The sequence below is a fragment of the Arachis hypogaea genome, chromosome 13 (assembly GCF_003086295.3).
Source record: "Arachis hypogaea cultivar Tifrunner chromosome 13, arahy.Tifrunner.gnm2.J5K5, whole genome shotgun sequence".
In the NCBI taxonomy this organism is placed as follows: Eukaryota; Viridiplantae; Streptophyta; class Magnoliopsida; order Fabales; family Fabaceae; genus Arachis; species Arachis hypogaea.
Genome location: NC_092048.1, coordinates 139,522,318 through 139,543,631, shown reverse-complemented (window position 1 = coordinate 139,543,631; position 21,314 = coordinate 139,522,318). Strand labels below are relative to the sequence as shown.

General features: G+C 33.0%; 3 protein-coding genes across 3 annotated transcripts; 1 reads left to right on the top strand and 2 right to left on the bottom strand.

Annotated features, from left to right (window-relative positions):
* Positions 1-202: 202 nt before the first annotated feature.
* Positions 203-12,481, bottom strand: LOC140177778 (uncharacterized). The gene is made up of 4 exons (XM_072210944.1): positions 12,449-12,481; positions 11,731-11,961; positions 11,182-11,559; positions 203-1,321 (listed from the first exon to the last, which is right to left on the bottom strand). The coding sequence occupies exons 1-4, from the start codon at positions 12,479-12,481 to the stop codon at positions 203-205; spliced, it is 1,761 nt and encodes a 586-aa protein (XP_072067045.1).
* Positions 12,482-12,614: 133 nt separating this feature from the next.
* LOC112792142 (lysine-specific demethylase JMJ18) lies at positions 12,615-18,476 on the top strand. Its single transcript, XM_025835243.2, has 12 exons — positions 12,615-12,935; positions 13,110-13,186; positions 13,704-13,775; positions 14,029-14,106; positions 14,197-14,709; positions 14,799-15,017; positions 15,338-15,499; positions 15,807-16,175; positions 16,319-17,132; positions 17,224-17,327; positions 17,425-17,622; positions 17,715-18,476. The coding sequence occupies exons 2-12, from the start codon at positions 13,157-13,159 to the stop codon at positions 18,078-18,080; spliced, it is 2,925 nt and encodes a 974-aa protein (XP_025691028.1). The 5' UTR covers positions 12,615-12,935; positions 13,110-13,156; the 3' UTR covers positions 18,081-18,476.
* On the bottom strand, positions 18,392-21,154 carry LOC112792143 (gamma-soluble NSF attachment protein-like). The gene is made up of 9 exons (XM_025835244.3): positions 21,002-21,154; positions 20,820-20,887; positions 20,643-20,727; positions 20,405-20,563; positions 20,113-20,250; positions 19,921-19,999; positions 19,687-19,766; positions 19,450-19,579; positions 18,392-18,889 (listed from the first exon to the last, which is right to left on the bottom strand). The coding sequence occupies exons 1-9, from the start codon at positions 21,046-21,048 to the stop codon at positions 18,785-18,787; spliced, it is 891 nt and encodes a 296-aa protein (XP_025691029.1). The 5' UTR covers positions 21,049-21,154; the 3' UTR covers positions 18,392-18,784.
* Positions 21,155-21,314: the final 160 nt, after the last annotated feature.

The window sequence follows — 21,314 nt, the reverse complement described above, 5'->3', positions numbered from 1 at the left end:
CATTTCCAAATTATTTTCCAGGTTTGATCGCTAATCTGGTCTGGATTTGCAAACAGCTTGTATGCACTGGAAATGGAGAAATTACCATCATGTGTCAGTCCCCAAAGGAGACGATCTTCACCAAGCTCCTCATTAGGGGGTGAATGACTGTTATCTTCCTGATTTTGTCTTCTTCCAGGTAGTTTTGGAGTCTGTTCAAGTTCTAGCTCCCTTCCCCAAGAGTGAGGTCAGCAACTTTCCACTCTAAAATGCCTAGGTTCATGTTCTGTGTCGCAGCAGTAAAAAGAGGGGGTTCATTCTTCATCCACTTATCGAACCAAAACGAAGTATTTTTACCATTACCCACCGAGACTGTGAGATTCTGCTGCACTATTTCTGTAATAGCTGCGATGTTTTTCCAGAGCCTTGAATCCGTACTTTTGGATATCACCCCAAAGAAGGGGTTCTCACCTCTTCCATACTTGATTTTGAGAACTTGAGCCCATAGTGCATCTGGCTGGGTAATGATCCTCCAGAACAATTTCATGAGGAATGCCTCATTCATGATTGTTATCTTCCTAAATCCCAATCCTCCCTGTAATTTAGGACGACAAAGTGTTTCCCAATTTATGGCATGAATCTTTCTAGTATTTTGTTCTTCCCCCCAAATGAATCTTTTCTGACATTTTTGAATTTCTTTACACACTCCAATAGGAATTTTTCCATGCTGCATATTGAAATTTAGAGCTGGGTTAATGACTGACTGCGCAAGGGTGATACGACCAGCTAGGGAGAGACACCTGGTTTTCCAACCCTTTAGTCTGCTGTGCACCCTTTTAATAATGTTGCCATAGTTGTCCTTGTTCTTTTTGCTGTTGGTTAGAAGGGTTCCTAGGTATCTTCCTAGACATGGAACCTCTCTGTAACTACATGTTCTCAGAACTTTGTTTCTCGTATCCCTTTTCACATTTTTGGAGAATAGAATAGAGGTTTTCTCCTTACTTATGATGAGACCTGATGCTTTACTGAAAATTTGGAGCACCCTCAAAATTTCCCTGATTTGATTTTCTGAGGCTTCTGCAAATAAAAGGAGGTCGTCTGCAAAAAGAAGGTAGGATATGATTGGTCCTTCTCTACCAGCCTTCATGGGTTTCCAATTTCCTTCTTCAACTCCATCTTCTATGAGCATTGAGAGTTTATTCATGGCGATGACGAAGAGGTAGGGAGATATAGGGTCTCCCTGCCTAATACCTCTAGTTGGTGTGAAATTTTCTATTTTTCCCCATTCCAAAGTATCTGGTACTCCGTACTGGATACGCATGCCATGATCAAAGTTAGAACCCTGTCTGAAATGCCATACTCCACTAGACATTGATGAAGAAAGCTCCAATTCAAATTGACTTCGTTACCGCTCCTTTGTAGCGCGCAGGCCATTTGGCCCAGGCCTCGTTTGGCAGAATGTAATTTGCGACGAAACAACGGTTTTTGGGATGGAAAAATTTAGGGAGCCAACAACTTTTGTATTTTTTGGCTAGTATTTAATCATTAAAACAAAAGTGAGTGATCTTTCACTATTAGATATAATTTCACACCATTAAAAATATTATTAATGGTCAATTAATAATTACAAAATACTAAAATTACTAGCCTCTAGTATTCCTCTTTTGGGATTAAAGATGGATTAGGAACTCTTGAACTTTTTCTTTAACTTAGAAACGGCGTAGTTTGTGGGTTTGAGTTGGGGTATTTTTCTTTTACCCATCTCGAACGAAAAAGAGAAAAAAGAGAATGACGGAGTGAGTAGGCGGTGGAGGAGGTGATTGGAGGAGAGGGATGGGAAAGGAAATGGAGCAGTGGTGGTGTTGGAGTTGGTGATAGCCGAAGAAAAAGGAAGGGTGAGGGGAATGGAGGGGAATGGTGGTTATGGAAGGAGGTTGTGGCGGCGGAAAAGGATGAAGGGTAGAAATAGAGAAAGAGAAAGCGAAGATTATATTGGTAGGGTTTAGGATTGGATTTGGAAAGAAAGAGAGATCAAAAGTAAAGAATATTTATGAAATTATCAATAAAAATTTAAAATTTGATATTTTTTATTGAACAAAATGTATTTTATATGTGTATAATTTTAATTTTAATTTTCATCGTCTAAATCTTTCATGATAAAAAATAACTATTTACTCATTAAATCAGCTTAATTAATTTAATGTAAATAACATAAATCAATTTATATAGAAGTACTGGCGTGAAACAATTTTGATTTTGAATATCTAGGTAATTTTAAGCTGGAATAATTTTATTTATGTAATTTATCCATTTTAACCTTTTACAAAATTATTTAAAATTACTATAAGAATACTTTTAATAACATTTAAAAATATTAAATACAAAATTAAGATAATTTAAACATCAAATATAATATATTAGTCTCTATAATTTTGTCAAATTTTTAATTAGATCTTTATGCTTTTTATTCTTTTAATTGAGTTTTTGAACCAAATCTTTTTTTAATTAAATTCCTATACTTTTTTCTTTTTATTTGAGTCTCTGCATCAATTTTTTTTATTGACCCCTTATATAATTGAACTAATTATTGTCAAGATGGACCTAATTAAAAAAAAAATAGTGCAAAAATCCAACTAAAAAAAATAAAAAATCTAATTAAAAATTTTGTAAAATTATAAAGACCAACAGAATCATTAAACTTATATAAAATTACAAAATTTAGAAAAAAAAATACTTTACCAAAAAATTTAAAACATACTTTACCCCAACATCTCGTATCGTATTATTTACTTGAGTTATATTTCAACTCTCTCGTTAAACTTAACCACCATCTGAACATGTGCATGATTTATTCAGTGGATAAATTCATCCTTCTCCTTCTCCAGGGTTATAAAAGTTATAGTAGTTGAGAAAATTAAACATGGAAAACAAACACCATTGGAATTTCAGAAAACATTCATTCGAGGTCTGTACAACTTTTTTGTCACCGGTTTCTAACTCCTTTTGTCATTTGACATTACATCACCCAATTTTGTTTTTTTCTCTGATATTCGTATGTGAGTTCACAAAGTCTTCAATATTTTAATTTCAGCCTATCTTATTTTCTGCTTGCAGTGAATTAGCAAGATCTTCAAGTTAAGAGATTATTATTAATAACAAGAGCTGCATATCAAGGGTATAGTACTCTTTTACCGTATTTACAACAACAATTTATTTTTTTTTCTTTTCCGAAAACTAATATTCTATTGTAAGTATTTTTTTATTGAATAGATTCGATTTTTAAATGTAGAAATGGGGCAAAAAAATCTTTTTCATAATATTAATTTTGATTTTGCATTTATTGAATATCGAATTAGGTTAGACAGCATTTGTTTTGCTTTACATGTCCATTGAAACATAGATTCACTGATACATATCGATCATTTAGTTGTTGAGACATTGAATTTTAATTGATAGACACAAAAATATATAAAGACGCATAAAATATATATCTTTAATGTATCTCTTTAAAATTGCGATTCTGAGACATAAATATTAAAATATAAATTTTTTCATTTTTATCCCTTATTATTTTTTAAAATTTCAGTTTTACCCTCAACATAAACCTAATCCACATACCCCTCCTCCCTTTCTCTACCCACTCTATTTTCACCCCATACCCGTTGTTGCTTCCTCTTCAGCAGTTGTCTCTCTCCTTCCGCTTTTTTCCGTTGCTATCGCTGTTGCTGTGGGTGATTTCCTCTTTGTTCATCTTGCTATCATCTTTTTTACCTCTTATTCACTTTCTGTCTTCGTTGTGTACGCTTCTCTCTCACCATCGTTATCGTCTTTGATTTGCTCACTTCTGCTTCTGATTCATCTGTCTTTCTTTCTTCTTCATGTCTGCCTTGCTTCAGATATGAGTTGTCTGCATTCCATCTCCATTGCGTCTTACATATCTGCACCGCTTTACTTTGTCATATCTACTTCTGTCAATCCCTCCCTCACCGTTAGGGGTAGAAACAGGCCAGACTTTGTTTTTAACAGTCTTGACCTGTAGCTTGCTATAGGCTATTTATAAAGTACTAGACCTTATCTGTTATTCTGCCTGGTTTGACCTAAAACCTGTTATAAGGTCTGATAAATTTTTTTTATTAAAATAAAAATATTATTAAAAAATTATTTTTAATAAAAATATTTATATGTAATATGTCATATTTAATATTTACAAATTTTTTTAAAATATTTAAAATATATAAAAATATTTATAATAAAATATAATAAACTTAAAATATCTCATAATTTTATTAATAATAAAAAATTATTTATATATTTAATTATGTTTTAATAGGTCCTGACAGACCAATAAAATTAATTAGTGAGTCTGGACCTGATCTATTAACATATTAAAACTTTTAAAAGAGTCGAAACCTGTGCCTCTTTTATAACAGGTCAGGCCGACAGGTCACCTGATCTTTTTTCACTCCTACTCGCTGTCTCCCTCTCTTTCAATTTTTGTATTAGGTTTTTTCTTTTTTTTTTCTTTCTAAAAAACAATTGTTTAATTGATTGTTGAATATAACTTCTTCTTTTTTTCATATAATTGTTGAATTGATTATTGAATTAGAGTTGTTTATTCGACTTTTGAATGCAAACATTTCATGTGAGAAATTATTTTTCATAATATTAATTTTGATTATGTATTTATCGCTATATCTATCAAAGAAAAAATTGAACTATTTTTTAGTTTCTCACGGTATTCTCAAAATTGACAAGGTAAAAATTAATTTGTTGCGATACTGAATTATACTTAAGAGTTTATTGTTGGCTAATAGATTACTACATGTACAAAACAGAATTCAAATTTCTAATAATTATTTAAGTAGATTAGTAAATTAATCACTAAACTAACCTAATTTGGTTAAAGAAAAAAATCTAACTAGCCAGGTTGAGCTGCAGCTAGGGCTGGCAATGGGTAGGGTAGGGTAGGGTTTGGACCCTACCCTAACCCTACCCGCGGGTTGAAAATTTCATTAAAACTCTACCCTACCCTACCCGCGGGTTGATAATCTCTCAACCCTAACCCTACCCGCACCCTAAAATTCTAAATCCTATCTTACCCTACCCTACCCGCAGAAATATCAAATTTTTTCAAAGTAAATATAAAATTCAATTATTTCGAATTTTATACGTATTAATAACATAAAAAATAAAAAACTAATGCTTTAAATTACTTAATTAACTAACTAGTTTTGTGGTTGTTCACTTATTATAAGTCATTACATAAGAGAGGTTGTGGGTTCAACTCTCACTTCCTTCACTATATAGAGAGATTTTTATAAAATATGTGTTATATATGAGGTGCGGGTAGGGTAGGGTAGGGTACACCCTAAACCCGTACCCTACTCTACCCTACCCGTAGGCATACCCGGACCGTACCCTACCCTACCCGCTGCGGGTAGAATAGCCTACCCTACCCGAACGGGTTGGACCCTACCCTACCCGCAGGCATACCCGAACCGTACCCTACCCTACCCGCTGCGAGTAGGATTGGACCGGATTGGGTACCCGCGGGTAGGGTATGAATTGCCAACCCTAACTGCCTTTCAGTAACACACTTTTTAGTAATACATTTTCTGCGTATTATATGCATTAATTATCTAGAGTTTTTTAATTTTTTCCACATATTACACTAGATTTATTAGATGCTAAATATTCATTTTTTTTCTGCCACATAAATGATTCTTTTAATTATTTATATTTTTTTAAATAAATAAAACGAGTAAATGTCTTTTTCTGATCTTTAACTATTTATTCCAAAGACAAAATACTTTTGGTCTCTGATCATCCAAATAACTAGCTTAAGTGATCTCATGTTATTAGTTTAAGCGGTGTCTAATACATCATTCTATCAAATATTTGTAAATACCGCTTAGACCAATTACTTAAAGAATTAAGGATTGATTAAAAATTTTCTAATTATGAAAAGACATTTTGTCCTTCACACAAATAGCCAAAGATTAAAAAAAGGTATTTACTTTAAATTAAAAACAACTTCCATTACATCAGTCAAGGATGATTCTACTTATTAAAACTGACCTGTTTGAGTTGGACTAAATATGCGCTGGGTCATTGCTGCAAATATTTTTTATTGGATTTATGGTTAATTATTGATTTTTTAAATGTTTTTTATTAAGTAAAAAGTATAATATTTTTTATTAATTAAATAAATATTAGCTCTTCAATAATTATTATATATTCAGATTTAGAATTTAAAATTTAAGATTTAGTATTTAAAATTTAAAATTTAATATTTAAAATTTAAAATTTATAATATAAAAATGCTATACTCTTACCTTTTACAAAATATATTAGTATTCGCTCTAATTATTAGTCTAATCTTATTATATTTGTGATTTGTGTGAGGAGAAAGAGAAATTTAAATCTTTTAAAATTAATAAATTAATAAAACATTAAATAAAAGGTTAATATTAATCACCATTACATTTATAATTTTTCATCGTATATAAACTTCACTATTTTAACTTAAAAGTTATTAAGTTTTTATTTTATCACTTTATTAATTTCCTCTATTTAGAGGATCTTAACGATGAGAAAAGATGTTGTAAATAAATTTTAAGAGTGTGGCGAGTTTTAAAAGAAAGAAAGAAATTTAAAAATTAAATATTGTTTACAAAAGAAGAATTTTATAAGATTTATATTTAATTTATTTTTTTAATTAATTATATTATCTTTTTATTATAAAAATAAAATTGTCAAAAGATATTAAGTTTTTAAAATTTTCTTTATTTATTTTAAATTCATAACAAAATAAATTTAACAAGCTTGAATATTCTTGTCACTCCCTCTTTTTCTGTCTTCAAAATTTTTGGTGTCCTTTTTGTCAAAAGAAAGGGTTAGTAGGGTGGGGAAGGCGAACGTGTAAAACAAGTGAGACATTAACATTAACAAATGTGTCATTCATTCTGTAGTTAGTTACTTCCACCACTTTTCTGATAATGCTGCTTGCTTTCTACATCTTGAGGAATCAAATTCACACTTAAATTATTTATTTTTTCAGGGCCACATAAACATTAATATTAGGTGAGTTAATACTACATATTATACTTGCCTATAGTAAGACATCATTTTTATGCGATGTTAATGTTTCTTCATGTATTTCGTACCAAAACTGAAAAGAAAAGAATTGTTTGATGAATGTTTCTGATGCTGATTTATCTGAATTATGGTAAAATTAAATAAAAATGTTGTGCTAATTTCGAATACAGTATTATTAGGGCAATTTATCCAAATAAATAAAGTTGGTGAAACCTTTACACAAATACACAAAACAAAAATATATTAGCATTTTCACCTTTTTATATAATTCGTGGGAAGCAACGACGGATTATGAATGGTGGGTGTTGTGTGTAAACCGTGGCAAACCACCACGGTTTACTAAGGCTGCGAGGTGATGATAAAACATTGTGGGTTACAACGGTTTATGAAGTATTGACCTTCCATCATTTTCATGTAATGTGGCCTTCCACCATCATTTTCACGTAATGATTTATCTGCTGAAAATATTGACCTTCCACCACCATTTTAAAACAATGTTTCATCTGAACTACCTATTGCATATATTCCTTCCAGTTTTTTTTTTACTATTCTATTTTTATTATTAAATTTGTATTTAACATTGTGTGCAATATAAAATCTCAGTTTTAATTTTATTTTTTTCTATGTGATTTTATTTTTATAGAGCTGCTATTATTTTTATAGTTAGTTATAGCAAGTTCTTGATCCCAATAAAAGAGAAAGAAATTTTAATAGAAGTAAAAAAAATAAAAAGAAGCAACAAAATATACATTGACACACATTTCACATTTATTTTTTATTTGTATCTACCATATCATACACAATAAAACAGCAAACACCAACTACACAATAATTTCTTTGGCATTGCCATCAAGATTATTGTGAATTAAAATTTTATTACTATTTACCACATACAAGAACACTGTTATGGGTGAAGATGAAGTAGAAGAACCGATTTTTACCTAAAAAATGAAACTAATAAGAGAGCAAACAAAAAATTAATTGCCTAAATAATTGTAATCTTAGTGATTAGGTTATAAAAAATCAACATTCAATATTAAAAAATATTTGTTATTATCCATTTCTTGTGAAAAAAATTGTATTTTTTGACTTATTTATTCAAACGCTACAAGCCTACAACTTTAAAATAAGTATTTTTATAACTAAAAATCTAAACACAAAATAACTTATTTATAAGCTGCTATCAATAAAAATAACTTATTTTAAATTTATTATATTTAATTATAAATATTTTTGTATATCTTAAATATTTTAAAAGTTTAAATTTTTTATAAATATTAAATATGATATATTATATATAAATATTTTTATTAAAAATTAATTTTTTAAAAATAATATTTTTATTTTGATAAAAAAATTATTAGGCCTTTTAACAAATTCTAGGTTAGGTCAGATTAAGGCTTAGTTTGGTAAAGCTTTTACTTTTTAAAAGTAGCTTATAAAAGTTAACTTTTAAAAGATGACTTTTTAAAAGTTGTAGCATTTATGTTTGGTAAATCAAATCAAAAACAACTTTTAATAAACATAAGTAACATCAATTGTGTTTGGTAAAATAGCTTTTAAAATTTAAAAATACTATAATAGACATAAATGCAAACATTAAATTTGAAAATTAGTTAACATATGAGGTTATATTAGACTTTTAAATTTTGAAAAGCACAAGCCAACTTTGAAAAGCTCTATCCTATATGCTTTCAAAAGTACCCCGATCTTTTAAAAGCTACAAGCACAAGCACATGATCTTTTTGATTTACCAAACACAAAATGAGGAGCTTGAGCTTTTAAAAAGCACAAGCACATCTTCAAAAAGCTTTACCAAACCAAGCCTAAATAAAAAGTCTCACTTGGCTTTGACCTGTTTCCACCCCCTATTTATTGGGACATATTTAGCTTTTTATTTATAATATTTAAGGAGTAATTATCTATGATGTAGACGGACACGAGTGACATGGGATATGTAGACACACGAATTTTAAAATTTTATAAGACACAGATATACGTATATATATAAAATATAAAATATTTTTTAGATAAATTATAATGATATTTTAATATTTTATTCATATTAAAATACAAAATAATTTTTTAACTATTTTTAATATCTTCTTTTAATTATACAAAGTATTTAAAATATTTTTTATTTTAATAAATAATAATATATATTATTTCTAAATTCATTTTAAAAATTCATATTAAAAATAAAATTGAACACACTGATACGTGATAATATTTCAGTATGTCTAACTGTGATTGGAGTAAAATTTTTTATTTTTTAATAAGATACAAAAAAAAGAAAACATATTGGATGAATATCAATAATTATTACTGAAATTTCACCGGATTATGTATTTATAACCCCTAACACGTAAACCGTGGGAAGTTAGAATGATTTACGTTTACTGTACCCTCTTCATAAACCGTGGGAGCTAGCCACGGTTTATGTCTTACTTTCTCCCTTTGTAATCTGTTGCGGCTTGCTATGATTTACACACAACACCCACCATTCATAATCTGTCCTTGGCAGCCACGGTTTATGTAGAAATGAGAAACCGTAGTTGCTTCTCACGGATTACATAAAAAGGTGAAAATGCACATACACGTAACATGTTTTTGTTTTGTGTATTTGAGTAAAGGTTTCACCAACTTTGTTTATTTGGGTAAATTGCCCATATTATTATTATTATTATTAGAAAATATGAATGATAAATTAATAAGAAAAATAGTTTCGAAATTTTAACTCATATTTCTATTTTTTAATTTTTAAATAAAATCTTTTTTTAAATTGTTCTTTTTTTGTAATTTTCAAAAATAATATTTATATTGAAATTTTTATTTATTTAAATATTTAGATAATTAAAAGATAAATTAGGATTCTTTTTTTTTGGTGTCTAAACAAGGAAAGAAACAAAGCAAAAACTATCCTAAATCCGAGCGGATGATTCGTTGAAGATCAACACAAGGCTCAGACCAAATAACATGATTAGAGTTATTCTTGGCACTATATTTAGCCATCCAATCCGCAGCTCTATTTGCTTCTCGGGACACCCATTCAACGTGAACAAGCCAAGGACGAGATAAAAGCTCCTGAATCTTGTGAACCAAATCTGTTACTTCAGATGAATACCCACTTGTAAGCTCATGCATGATGGGCAGAATGTCAAGGCAATCCGTTTCACATATAATATCCCTCAAACCGCAATCCCAAGCTAAAACCAGCCCCCTCCAAGCAGCAAATAATTCACATCTGATTATAGACCAAGGGGGAATGCTTCCAGAGCAGCCCGAGATCCAATCTCCCTTAGAATCTCTAATAATACACCCAAATCCCGCTAAATTTGAATCCATATACAAGCTTGCATCACAATTAACTTTAAAACTATTACCTACCGGTGGTTCCCAACACAGGCAATTTCGGAGAGACCTAAAGGCATTGCTTCGATTCCTGTAAACCTGTAAGTCCTTGGCGGTAATTCTGGCCAAGGCAACAACCTTGTGGTCTGTCCAAGGGTTGTCAGTATTGAATATGTCATTGCACCTATGTCTCCATACCCACCAAAGTCCTGCACCAAAGGACGCCTCATTGTTAGCCAAGGCCTTCCGAAACCACTCTTCAAGAGCAGTACCAGTCGTCGAGTCCAGGATACTAGGATCCAACATATACCAAATTGCCTTTGATCGTTCACAGTCTCTAAGGCAATGCTCCATAGTCTCCTGCGCCTTGTTACATCTCTTACACATATCTGAAGAAGCTAAATGCCGCTTGAATCGAAAGGTCTCAGTTGGTAGAGCATCATGTAAGCCAAGCCACATAGTAAATTTGAACTTCTCTGGAATGTTTGTGTTCCACAACCAGTTCCAATTACTATTGGCATTCCAATTTAATGCTTTCTTTAATAACCATCTGTAACCCTCCCTTGCACTATACTTTTTTGATGCTGCAGGCCACCACTCCCACTGTGGCTCCAACTCAGTCGAACTAGGATATCTCAGACCACAAATAAACTGCTTAATCTCATGCGGAATAGGCGTGGTAAGACTATCAACCTCCCAAGACACCCCTTTCCACAAGTCAGCCACCATGAAATCTGATTCAGAAATATGTACATAAGGAACAAGGTTGCAAAGTTTACCAAAAGGAGTCCACTCATCATACCAAACTGATTTGTGGACATCTCCAATATTCCAATGAAGCCCTTCCTTGAGATGCTCATAGGCACTAACAATGTTCTTCCAGGTAGCCGATGAAGAATTTCTACTGTTTCCGTTCATACCAGATTGATTCCTGAGATATTTATGCTTCAAAACCTGCACCCATAACTTCTCACTATTGTTTAGACAATCCCATACCAACTTTCCCAAAAGCGCCATGTTAGCACAGGAAGTATCCCTAATACCCAATCCTCCTGCCTTTTTAGGAGTTATGGCGACCTCCCACCTGACCAGAGGCAGCCCTTTTCCAGTCGCTTGGCCTTTCCACAAGAACTGTCTCATTAAGGAATCAATTTTATTACATGCATACTTCGGGAGAAGAGAAATTTGCATTTCATAAACTGGGATAGAGGTCATAACCGATTTAACAAGACAAAGCCTCCCTGCCTTATTTAGTAGGCGTCCTTTCCAACTGGAGAGCTTTCTCGAAATTTTTTCAATAACCTCCTGAGCCGTCTTCCTGGAAGCTCTGGCATGACCGATGTTAATTCCCAGATATTTACCCAAATCATTGCAGAAACGGATGTTAGAGACCCCTGAGAGAACCTCTTTTCTCCTCTCCGACACCCTCTTGGAACACTGGGCCTTTGACTTATGAAGATTTACCTTTAAACCTGACGCTCTAGAAAACAAGTCCAAACAATGCATGACCTCTATTACTTGAGCTTTTGATGCCTGACAGAAAAGCAAAAGATCATCTGCAAACATCAAATGAGAGAGTCGTGGTCCGTTCCTAGAAACCGCAACTGGGTTCCACAAACCTTGGGAAACTCTATGAGAGATAAAGCAAGCAAGCATTTCCATACAGAGTACAAATAGATAAGGAGACATAGGATCTCCTTGCCTCAACCCTCTCTTTGGATTGAAATTTTGGAGCCTGTTCCCATTCCACAAAACTGCCAATGAAGAGGAAGTCACACAATTCAATATAAGATTAATGGTAGCCTTTGGAAACCCAAACCGGACCAAAGTAGCTTCCAAAAAACGCCAGTCTACCCTTCGAGCGTAGAATCGTAGAGGTTCAGTTACTTTTGAGTTGAGTTTTTTCTTTCTCAGAAAACATAATAAGATCTTGTTTTTCTTTTTTCGGGAAAATAATTATCATAATTAAAAATCATTTACATTTTCCATAATTAAAAACACTACTGTTGGGTTCTCTCACCTGAAGTAGCACCTCGTACGTATCCTTCACCATTATTTCCAATTAATTATTAATTATATTATTCCTCCAATTCCACCTGTCAAAAGCATCATAAAAATCATTGTTCTGTTTTTTTTTCTTCTTTCTAATTTTACTATATATATAATAATATAATATATGCGTATTCAAGAAACAATTTGATATTGGGCACAAGAATATAAGGATTCTACACTCTCACAATTCTGTACGGAAATTCTGGGTTTGATAAATATTGATTGGTGTATATATATTTTTTAATATATACATACATACATGCATACACATACATAGATAAATATTAGATATATATAATTATATACACACATGCAATTGAATTGCATTTTGGGTTTTCTGTGTCTCTGTTAATTTTGTATTGGAATTTTCTTGGTTAATTCATTTATACGCAACTGCTCCGTATTCATTCACAACATGGAAACAGAACTTTCTTCGAAGAGCTTTGCTGCATTGAGTACGTTTTATGTTCTGCATTTGTTGGAATTCTTTTTTCAATTTTATTGTTGTTTTAGCAGTTATTGAGGTTTCTTTCGAGGTCAGTAACTGTTTGTGGATTGTGTTGATGGTGAATTGGGATGTCTTTGATGATAGGTTGAGTTACAATGGTGCTCTATTATTTTTGTTGCAGGCACAATAATTACTATTCAATTTGGTTTCTTCAACATTTTGAATTGAATGAAACAGTTCAAATTGGGTGCCAAAGAGGTTAGTTTCTTTTTCTTTTCTTTTGGTTTCTTCTGTTTGATTTGATCCTTTTAATGAACCTTGGCAATGTGTTTTGTGTCTCTGTTGCTGCTCCTCTGTTTCCTTTTCTGGATCATAACCAATTCCAGATCTTATTTTTGTAGTGTTTCTCATTGGAATTTGACAAATTTTGCCTTTTCTTTTTTTGTGATTTTTTCATTCTGCTTAACACATTGTCCTTGCGTTTTCATTTATAAGAGCTATTTATGTATCTATAATCAAAATTCATGTTTAGTTGCTGTGTCATCATTTCAAAAGAATGATATAAACTTACCTAGAAACCCTTATTTTAGTTTATCACTGTAGTGTGGCCTAAGAGGTATGATTTTTCCCTCTTTTTCTTTTTGACTGTAAAACTGTGATAAACTTAAGTTTAGTGCATTTTGTTCGTGTAAGTCTCCAATTGCACAGTTCTGTATGCAATGTATCAATGAACATAGCCAAAATTTCCTTTTTGCTTACATGTGATATTTTGCAGGATAATTCTCTTAGGCACAAACCAAAAATGGAAAGTGCTGTTGAACCTCCTAGCAGTCCGCGACACAGAGATGTATGTAGTATTAATCTACTGTGTTAAGAATATCTGTTGATGGATCATGAACAATACACTTAGAAGTGTTTCTACTTTTCTTCTGACTAAACATGAATTAAGTTTTAAAATTAAATGTAATTTTTTTTCATTGTATTGTTAATTTTTAATCCCCTGCGTTGAATTAGAGAAAATTGTTTAAAGCGGTCTTAATTTAAACAACGTGAATAATTTGAAAATTATGATGAGTAAATGAAATGTTGTGATGCTGTAGGTATCAGCCAGGTGGAATCCACTTGAAGCATGTAGGCCTAGAATTGACGAAGCTCCTGTGTTTTATCCTACTATTGAGGTACCTCTAATTACTCTTCTTAGTGTTTCTTTTGATGTTAATTATATGTTATTCTGAATTCTGAATTAATTTCTATTATACTGTTATCAGGAATTTGAAGATACTATTGGCTTCATAGCTAAGATCCGCCCCCAGGCTGAACCCTACGGCATATGTAGGATTATACCCCCAACTTCCTGGGTTCCACCGTGTCCGCTCAAAGAGAAGCATGTGTGGGAAAATGCTAGATTCCCTACCCGTATTCAACAAATTGACTTGCTTCAGAATAGAGAGCCAATGAGAAAGAAAAGTAAGGGAAGGAAGCGAAAGCGTAGAAAGCAATCAAAAATGGGCTCATGTAGGAGAAATGAAAAGCCTAGTTCGGAAGCTGATGTTACTTCCGAGCCTGAAGAGAAATTTGGATTCCAATCAGGTTCAGATTTCACACTCAAGGATTTTGAGCAATATGATAGACTTTTTAAGGATTCCTACTTTGGCCTGAATGATCCCACCGGAGATCGAAAGATTGGTGATAATGATCAGCAGAAGAGATGGGAGCCCTCTGTGGAGGCAATTGAGGGCGAATATTGGCGGATAGTAGAGCAACCTACAGATGAAGTTGAGGTATTATTTATGGTTTATTGATAACATTGTCGTTCTTTACTTTTAGATAATTGGACAAACACTTTATAATTTTCTCTCTGATTTGTTAGGTCTATTATGGAGCTGACTTGGAAACTGGAGCACTTGGAAGTGGTTTCCCAAAGTCATCATCCTTTACTAAGAGCGCAGATCAATATACCATGTCTGGTTGGAATCTGAATAACTTCCCAAAATTGCCAGGCTCTGCATTATGTTACGAGGGAAGTGATATCTCGGGTGTTCTAGTTCCATGGTTATACGTTGGAATGTGCTTTTCAACATTTTGCTGGGTAAGTATTGAGAAACACATATTTCTAAGTCAAAATCTATGAATGAGGATGAAGTTAAGGCATATTGACTAATTTTACCAATCTTTTTTAACCTCCCTTCGCATAATTGGTGGGGTTACTTAGTATAAGTTCTATCCATGAACACTCGGTTGAAAATCCCAACAACGGTTTATTTTATTATACAAAAATTAAAAAGAACTATGTCAGTGTGTTAGTACTCAGAAAATTATGTTGATATATTTGAAATGTTAAGCAATAACTTGCTACACTTTGCATTTCATTTGTTTCAAATCTGAATACCTTCCTTCTCCTTGGAGCAGCATGTTGAGGACCATCACCTCTATTCACTTAATTATCTGCATTGGGGCGAGCCAAAAATATGGTATGGTGTACCTGGAAGCCATGCCACAGCTTTGGAGGATGCAATGAGAAAGCACTTGCCTGATTTATTTGAAGAGCAACCAAATCTACTCAATGAATTGGTAGGACAGTTGAAGCCATGCTTTTATTTTAGTTGCTTTTGTGCTACTCAATTTACAAATGGAAGTTGAGAAAAGCTAATTACAATGACATTTCAAAAGCGGGGGTTATTAGGAATAAATTTACTTGTATGATTATGAGATATTTTCTATTTTCTCCCTGTTGCAGATATAAATAATACTAGGCTTCCCATGTAACAATATAATCTTTTAATCCTCACAACTGTAATCTATCTTTGTGTTCTATGTGCTTTTCATGATGTTTGGTGACTTTATTATGACTATTGGTTATGACTTCATCTTTGAACAGGTGACTCTCTTATCTCCTTCAATTCTTAAATCTGAAGGTGTCCCCGTATATCGCGCTGTCCAGCATTGTGGAGAATTTGTTGTTACTTTTCCAAGGGCATACCACTCTGGCTTCAACTGTGGCTTCAACTGTGCAGAGGCTGTGAATGCGGCTCCTGTCGATTGGTTTTTGCATGGCCAGAATGCTGTTGAGCTTTACAGTATGCAGCGTCGTAAGACATCATTATCGCATGACAAATTGTTATTTGGATCAGCTCAGGAAGCTGTAAGAGCCCTGTCAGATCTAACTCTTCACGGAAAAGAAAATGTAAAAAATTTTAAATGGAAAAGTTTCTGTGGGAAAGATGGAGTTCTGACCAAGGCACTTAAGGTAATGATTTCTTGCACTCTCTCTCTCTCATTACCCTTCCGCACATTAGAAAGATCCATTACAATTGGGAAGGCTTTCATTATTTATTAATTTACTATGCAATTACCTGTTTAAGTTTTTCCGCATTATTGTTATTTTGACAGATGAGGATAAAGATGGAAAAGGAGAGGCTTGACTTTCTGGCTCGTTTAAAGAGGTTTCAGATGGATGATGACTTTGATTTGCACAAGGAAAGAGAGTGCTTTTCTTGTTTCTATGATTTGCATCTATCTGCTGTTGGATGCAAGTGTTCTCCTGACCGTTATTTTTGTCTTAGACACTCAAATGTGCGTTGCTCGTGTACAATGGATGAAAGATTTGTTCTGTTTCGTTATACTACAGAAGAGCTAACTACATTGGTTGAAGCACTAGAAGGAGACTTGCATGCTATTGAAGTGTGGGAAAATCGAAGTTCTGGAATGGCTTCTGCTAATGCTGAAGATGCTTGCAAAAAATTGGTCATGGACGATGAAGCTATGGTGGAGCAGGAGCTACCTATGGATTTGAACACTGATCTTTTGTCTGGTGAGCATGATTTGCTGCATATTTCTGATAGTAAAGGTGACGTCTGCTATTCAGTGGCGAAAAAGGAACGAGACAATATGGAACTTGGAGCTGGTGATATCCTATCAGACTCAGAGAATAAAGGTTTTTCACCATGTTCAAGAGATGTTGAAAATTTCTTTTCACTTGATGGCTATAAATTATTCGGGGTTGATCTGCAAATGCATTCAGATTCAGGTGAGCAGCTCAACAGTGCATTTAAAGAGGGAGATATAGACACCTTTGATAAAACTATATCACTGACAAACCAAAGCTTCTTGATCCAAGAGTTTGGTAATTCTGTTGAGCTTGTAAGTTTGGGCTCAATTTTGCATGGGAAGAGGTGGTGCAATGAACGTGCAATATATCCAAAAGGTATCATGCTTTATGAAGTAAATACTTTTAAGATCATACCATTAATTTTTTTGAAGAGCAACTTTTTTATTGTTTTGGTAAACTTATCCAGGATTCAAGAGCCGCGTTAAGTTCTTTAGTATTCTTGATCCAACAAGACCCTGTTATTATGTTTCTGAAATTTCTGATGCTGGATTTCTTGGGCCTCTTTTCAAGGTATTATTTCTGACCTTGTATCTTTCTTTGGTTTTACACCTATGATTGACGAGTTCTTGATCGAAGTTTATTACACATTTTATAAAATATATTCCAGGTTACCATGGAAGAACATCCAACTGAAGCTTTCACAAACACATCAGCGGATAAGTGTTGGGAAACAATTCTTGACAGACTAAACAGTGAGATCGAGAGGTGTAAGAGTCTAGGTGAACAAGAACTCCCTCCTTTGGAGGTTTTGCAAAGCATTAATGGTCATGAAATGTTCGGATTCCTTAAGCCATCCATTATTCAGGTAACGCAATCTCAAATATTGAAGATCTTTTTAGCCACTGAAGTTGTGATCTAACTTCTGAAGTTTTAATCAATTCTGGCGAACAATTTCAGGCCATTGAAGCTCAAGATCCCAGTCATCAATGTGTAGAGTACTGGCATCACAAAGAACTTGCCTCTGAATCTTCAGGCAGTGGAAATGATGCCTCTAAGTGCTCAAATGGTTCAAACAACTCTCTGGGTGATGTCAAGACCAAACTTTTCGGCTTCGATTTGATAAAGCAGGAGCAAGAAGATAACATAGAAGGACATTTTCATTCATTTGAAGAGATGAAGTCATTGCTACAAGGATTCCTAAAAAAGGCCAGTCCTGCTGAGTTGAGTGCAATGCTCAAGTTATTTAGCTCTGATTCACATGTTATTCAATGGAGAGCGGCATTCGTAGCGTTGATCGAAGAGATCCAGAAAGGGTGTAGATAAAAGAAGAATAAGATCTCTGTAGTCATTTTTCTATTTATTCAGTAGTTAGATCCATTCATAAATTAAACTGAAGAAAATTCTGGGTAAGGCCAAGATATAAAATTTTCTTTTGTACCTAGTAATAGAGTGAACTGGTTAGTTAGAGATGGCTAATGCTATTGAACACCCATTGTAGTTGCTAGTGCCTTTGTCCCATTTATACTTTTCTTTTTTATACTTATATTTTTCTTTTTAAGCTAGCTTTTGGTGTCAATTAGGCTTTATTTATTTCATCCTTACTGATCTCCATTTATCTCTAAATTTCTGTATATAAACAGAAAAAGAAATGCTGCTGATATATAACTGATGATTGATATCAATAGAAACAATACATGGAGAACTTTGCTCCTCAAATAATGTGTTTCACTTTCAACCCTTGGCTACTCTTTTAAGTTCATATTTCAGTATTGTTCTCCTACAGGGCCTAGTATACCAAGACATGCTTATAAAGCATAGCATTCACAATTTTTGTCACCTTTACATTGTTTAATACTATAGTCAGAGTGTCTATCAAAGTGAAATTTCTTTTCCTGCTAAAGTTTGAATAAGATTGAACACTTGGTACACCAAGCCTCTTTTGAAGTTTCATTGTTCTTAAGATCAAAATATTCTTATGATACGTCAGAAACGAAAAATTAATAAAAGAAATGTGGCCCGGAGAATTGTTAAGTGAGGTCATTTTCATCCAGAGGCTGGTCTTCCTGTCTGGCAGTGTTACCCTTCAATGCACTCACATCTCCTGTTGGCAGTTTCCTTGCTAGCCTAATGATCTGCAGAATTCAAAACTCACATAGTAAGTTTCATACAAAGCCTAGTTCACATCACAAGAATTGTGCCACAAGTTCTTACTTCTTACCACTCAGTATGCTTACATTAGAAATCAATGTAATTAGGGACTGGGTAACAAAATATATAGTGAAAAATAAGTAATATCCCAAATTAATTTCTAAGAAAATTTGTAGTCAAATATTTTGTTCTTCAAATATTTTAATCAGTCTTTACATCAAATTGTTCATTTATATAGAAGAACAAATTCGAGGATTTTAAAATTTTTTAGCAATTGTTGTGTCTTTGTTACATAATAACAGGGATCGATTTGTCTAACATTTTACCAAAATTTGACGTCTAATAAAATAAAAGGTTAAAGCCTGATTCGGGATTAAAATTTGTTGAGGATTAAAAATATTTTTTAGAAACTGATTTCGGTATTACACTCTAAAAAATTGATTCTCTGATGTATGAATTTTCTGACCGAACAGTTATTAGAACTTCTTCTAAAACCACCTTGTATGAAATCTGAATATATGTAATATATACAAACTTAGGTTACCGAGTGGTCAAGATTTGAAATGCTGCTTGATTGGGCGATATGTTTGATTTCTTCAATGTCTCCATCTGAGTATGCAGCAAGGAGATTGCTAGCACAGCGATTCTGGTCACTTTTGCAAAAAGCATCAATCCTAGACACACCACACAACCATGTTATCCATAGATATTATAATTGATTAAAGTGACATTCAATCTTTTGTAGTAAAGGAAACTAACAAGAGAGGAGGCAGAAACTCACTGAGAGCAGTCATTATAACACATCTCTGCTTGCTTGTAGTCATTAGTATAAAGGTAGATAATAATTGCACTAAGATATGCCTGCATTTATGAGTATCTCTGTTAGAGGAATTTCTCCCTAAAAATAACAAGCAAATCACATCAAAGCAACATGCAATATATATAAAGTTACAGTTACAGATACAGATATAGAGTTATAGTTCAAATGCAGGATGCAAAATTAATCAATCCTAACCTTGCACTGGCTATTGGTAGCATTACACTTGGAAGCTGCTAAGCCAAACTTCAATTGGAGAGGCGCAGCGTCCAAATACCTTTGTGTTACACAGTACAGAAACATACCCCGGAAAATGTTGCAAAATCAGCATTCAAGGAAAATTGGTAGAAAAATTTGAATGGAACTTCATACTTTACTACAAAGACTTACTTCTCAAGTTTTATATAAACAGCAGTAGCAGAACGATACAGATCAAAGGTCATTTGTCCTCCTCCATCTTCCTCAAGAATTGTAATGGCATCAGTATATAGCTGAATAGCTTCTTCAGGCATAGTTTCTTCCAAAGCACTGCATAGTGAGAAAATAAAGAAAGCTACATAATATCATTTACATAATTCAGCATCTCCAAGCCATAAAGTTCATTTTGTTTGTTTTCACTTGTTCTTTAACAAAATCCTTAAAGCATAGAACACTGAAAATGAAAACAGAAACCAAACAATACCGGGCTCCCTTTGCAAGAGCATCTGATGCAGGCTGTGGCCTCCCACACTCAATGTACAATTCCGACGCCCTTCGAGAGAAGCTCACAACTTCTCTCCAGTTTCTGAGTTCCTTTGCCATATTAGCAGCTGATTCCATGTGCTTAGCTGCATCCCAAGGGCTGGTTTACTTGTCAAGGACACAGAAACACACAATCCTTTCACAGTGATTATAGAACAAGCAGTTATAAATAAGGATACGAAGCAAGCATCTCTTGTCCCTTGGAAGCTTTCTCATATGCTGCTTTTGATCTCTCATAATCCTTGGCAACTCTAAATCGATTAGCTACAGAAAATAAAGAGTTACATGCTTTAATTTTCATACATCTCTATCTATATTATAAGAATTTAAGGTATGAATAAACAATGTTGTTTTACCAGCCTGTTCATAAAGGGAAGTAGCACTACTCCAATCTGCAGTCCACCTTGTGATACTGAGGGTTGTTCTGAATGAAACAAGAAGAAAAAAACATTCAAAATTTGATCAGAAGCAAAATAGAAATGTTGCGTGATAATGATTGATGATGATTATATATAAATCGGAGATCAGTGATACGCACAAGTTATCAGCTTGGGCTATCATTTTGTGGGGATCAGAGCCAGCCATTGTACGAGGTTAATATTGAAAACGTTAATCAATTGTACGAGGTTGGTTTTGTTTTGATGAACATTGGTGTTTAATTTGTTCTCCTCAATTCTCTCAAGAATGAAAAATGTACAATTTATTTAGAGAAATTAACTTATATGCCTATTTTCGTATTCTATTTTAAAGAGTGGAATATAAAATAAAAATTTAATTTTTATGTATTATCAATTAAAATTTTATACAAATAATTAATTATATAACGTGATATTAATAAAAATAATAATTAT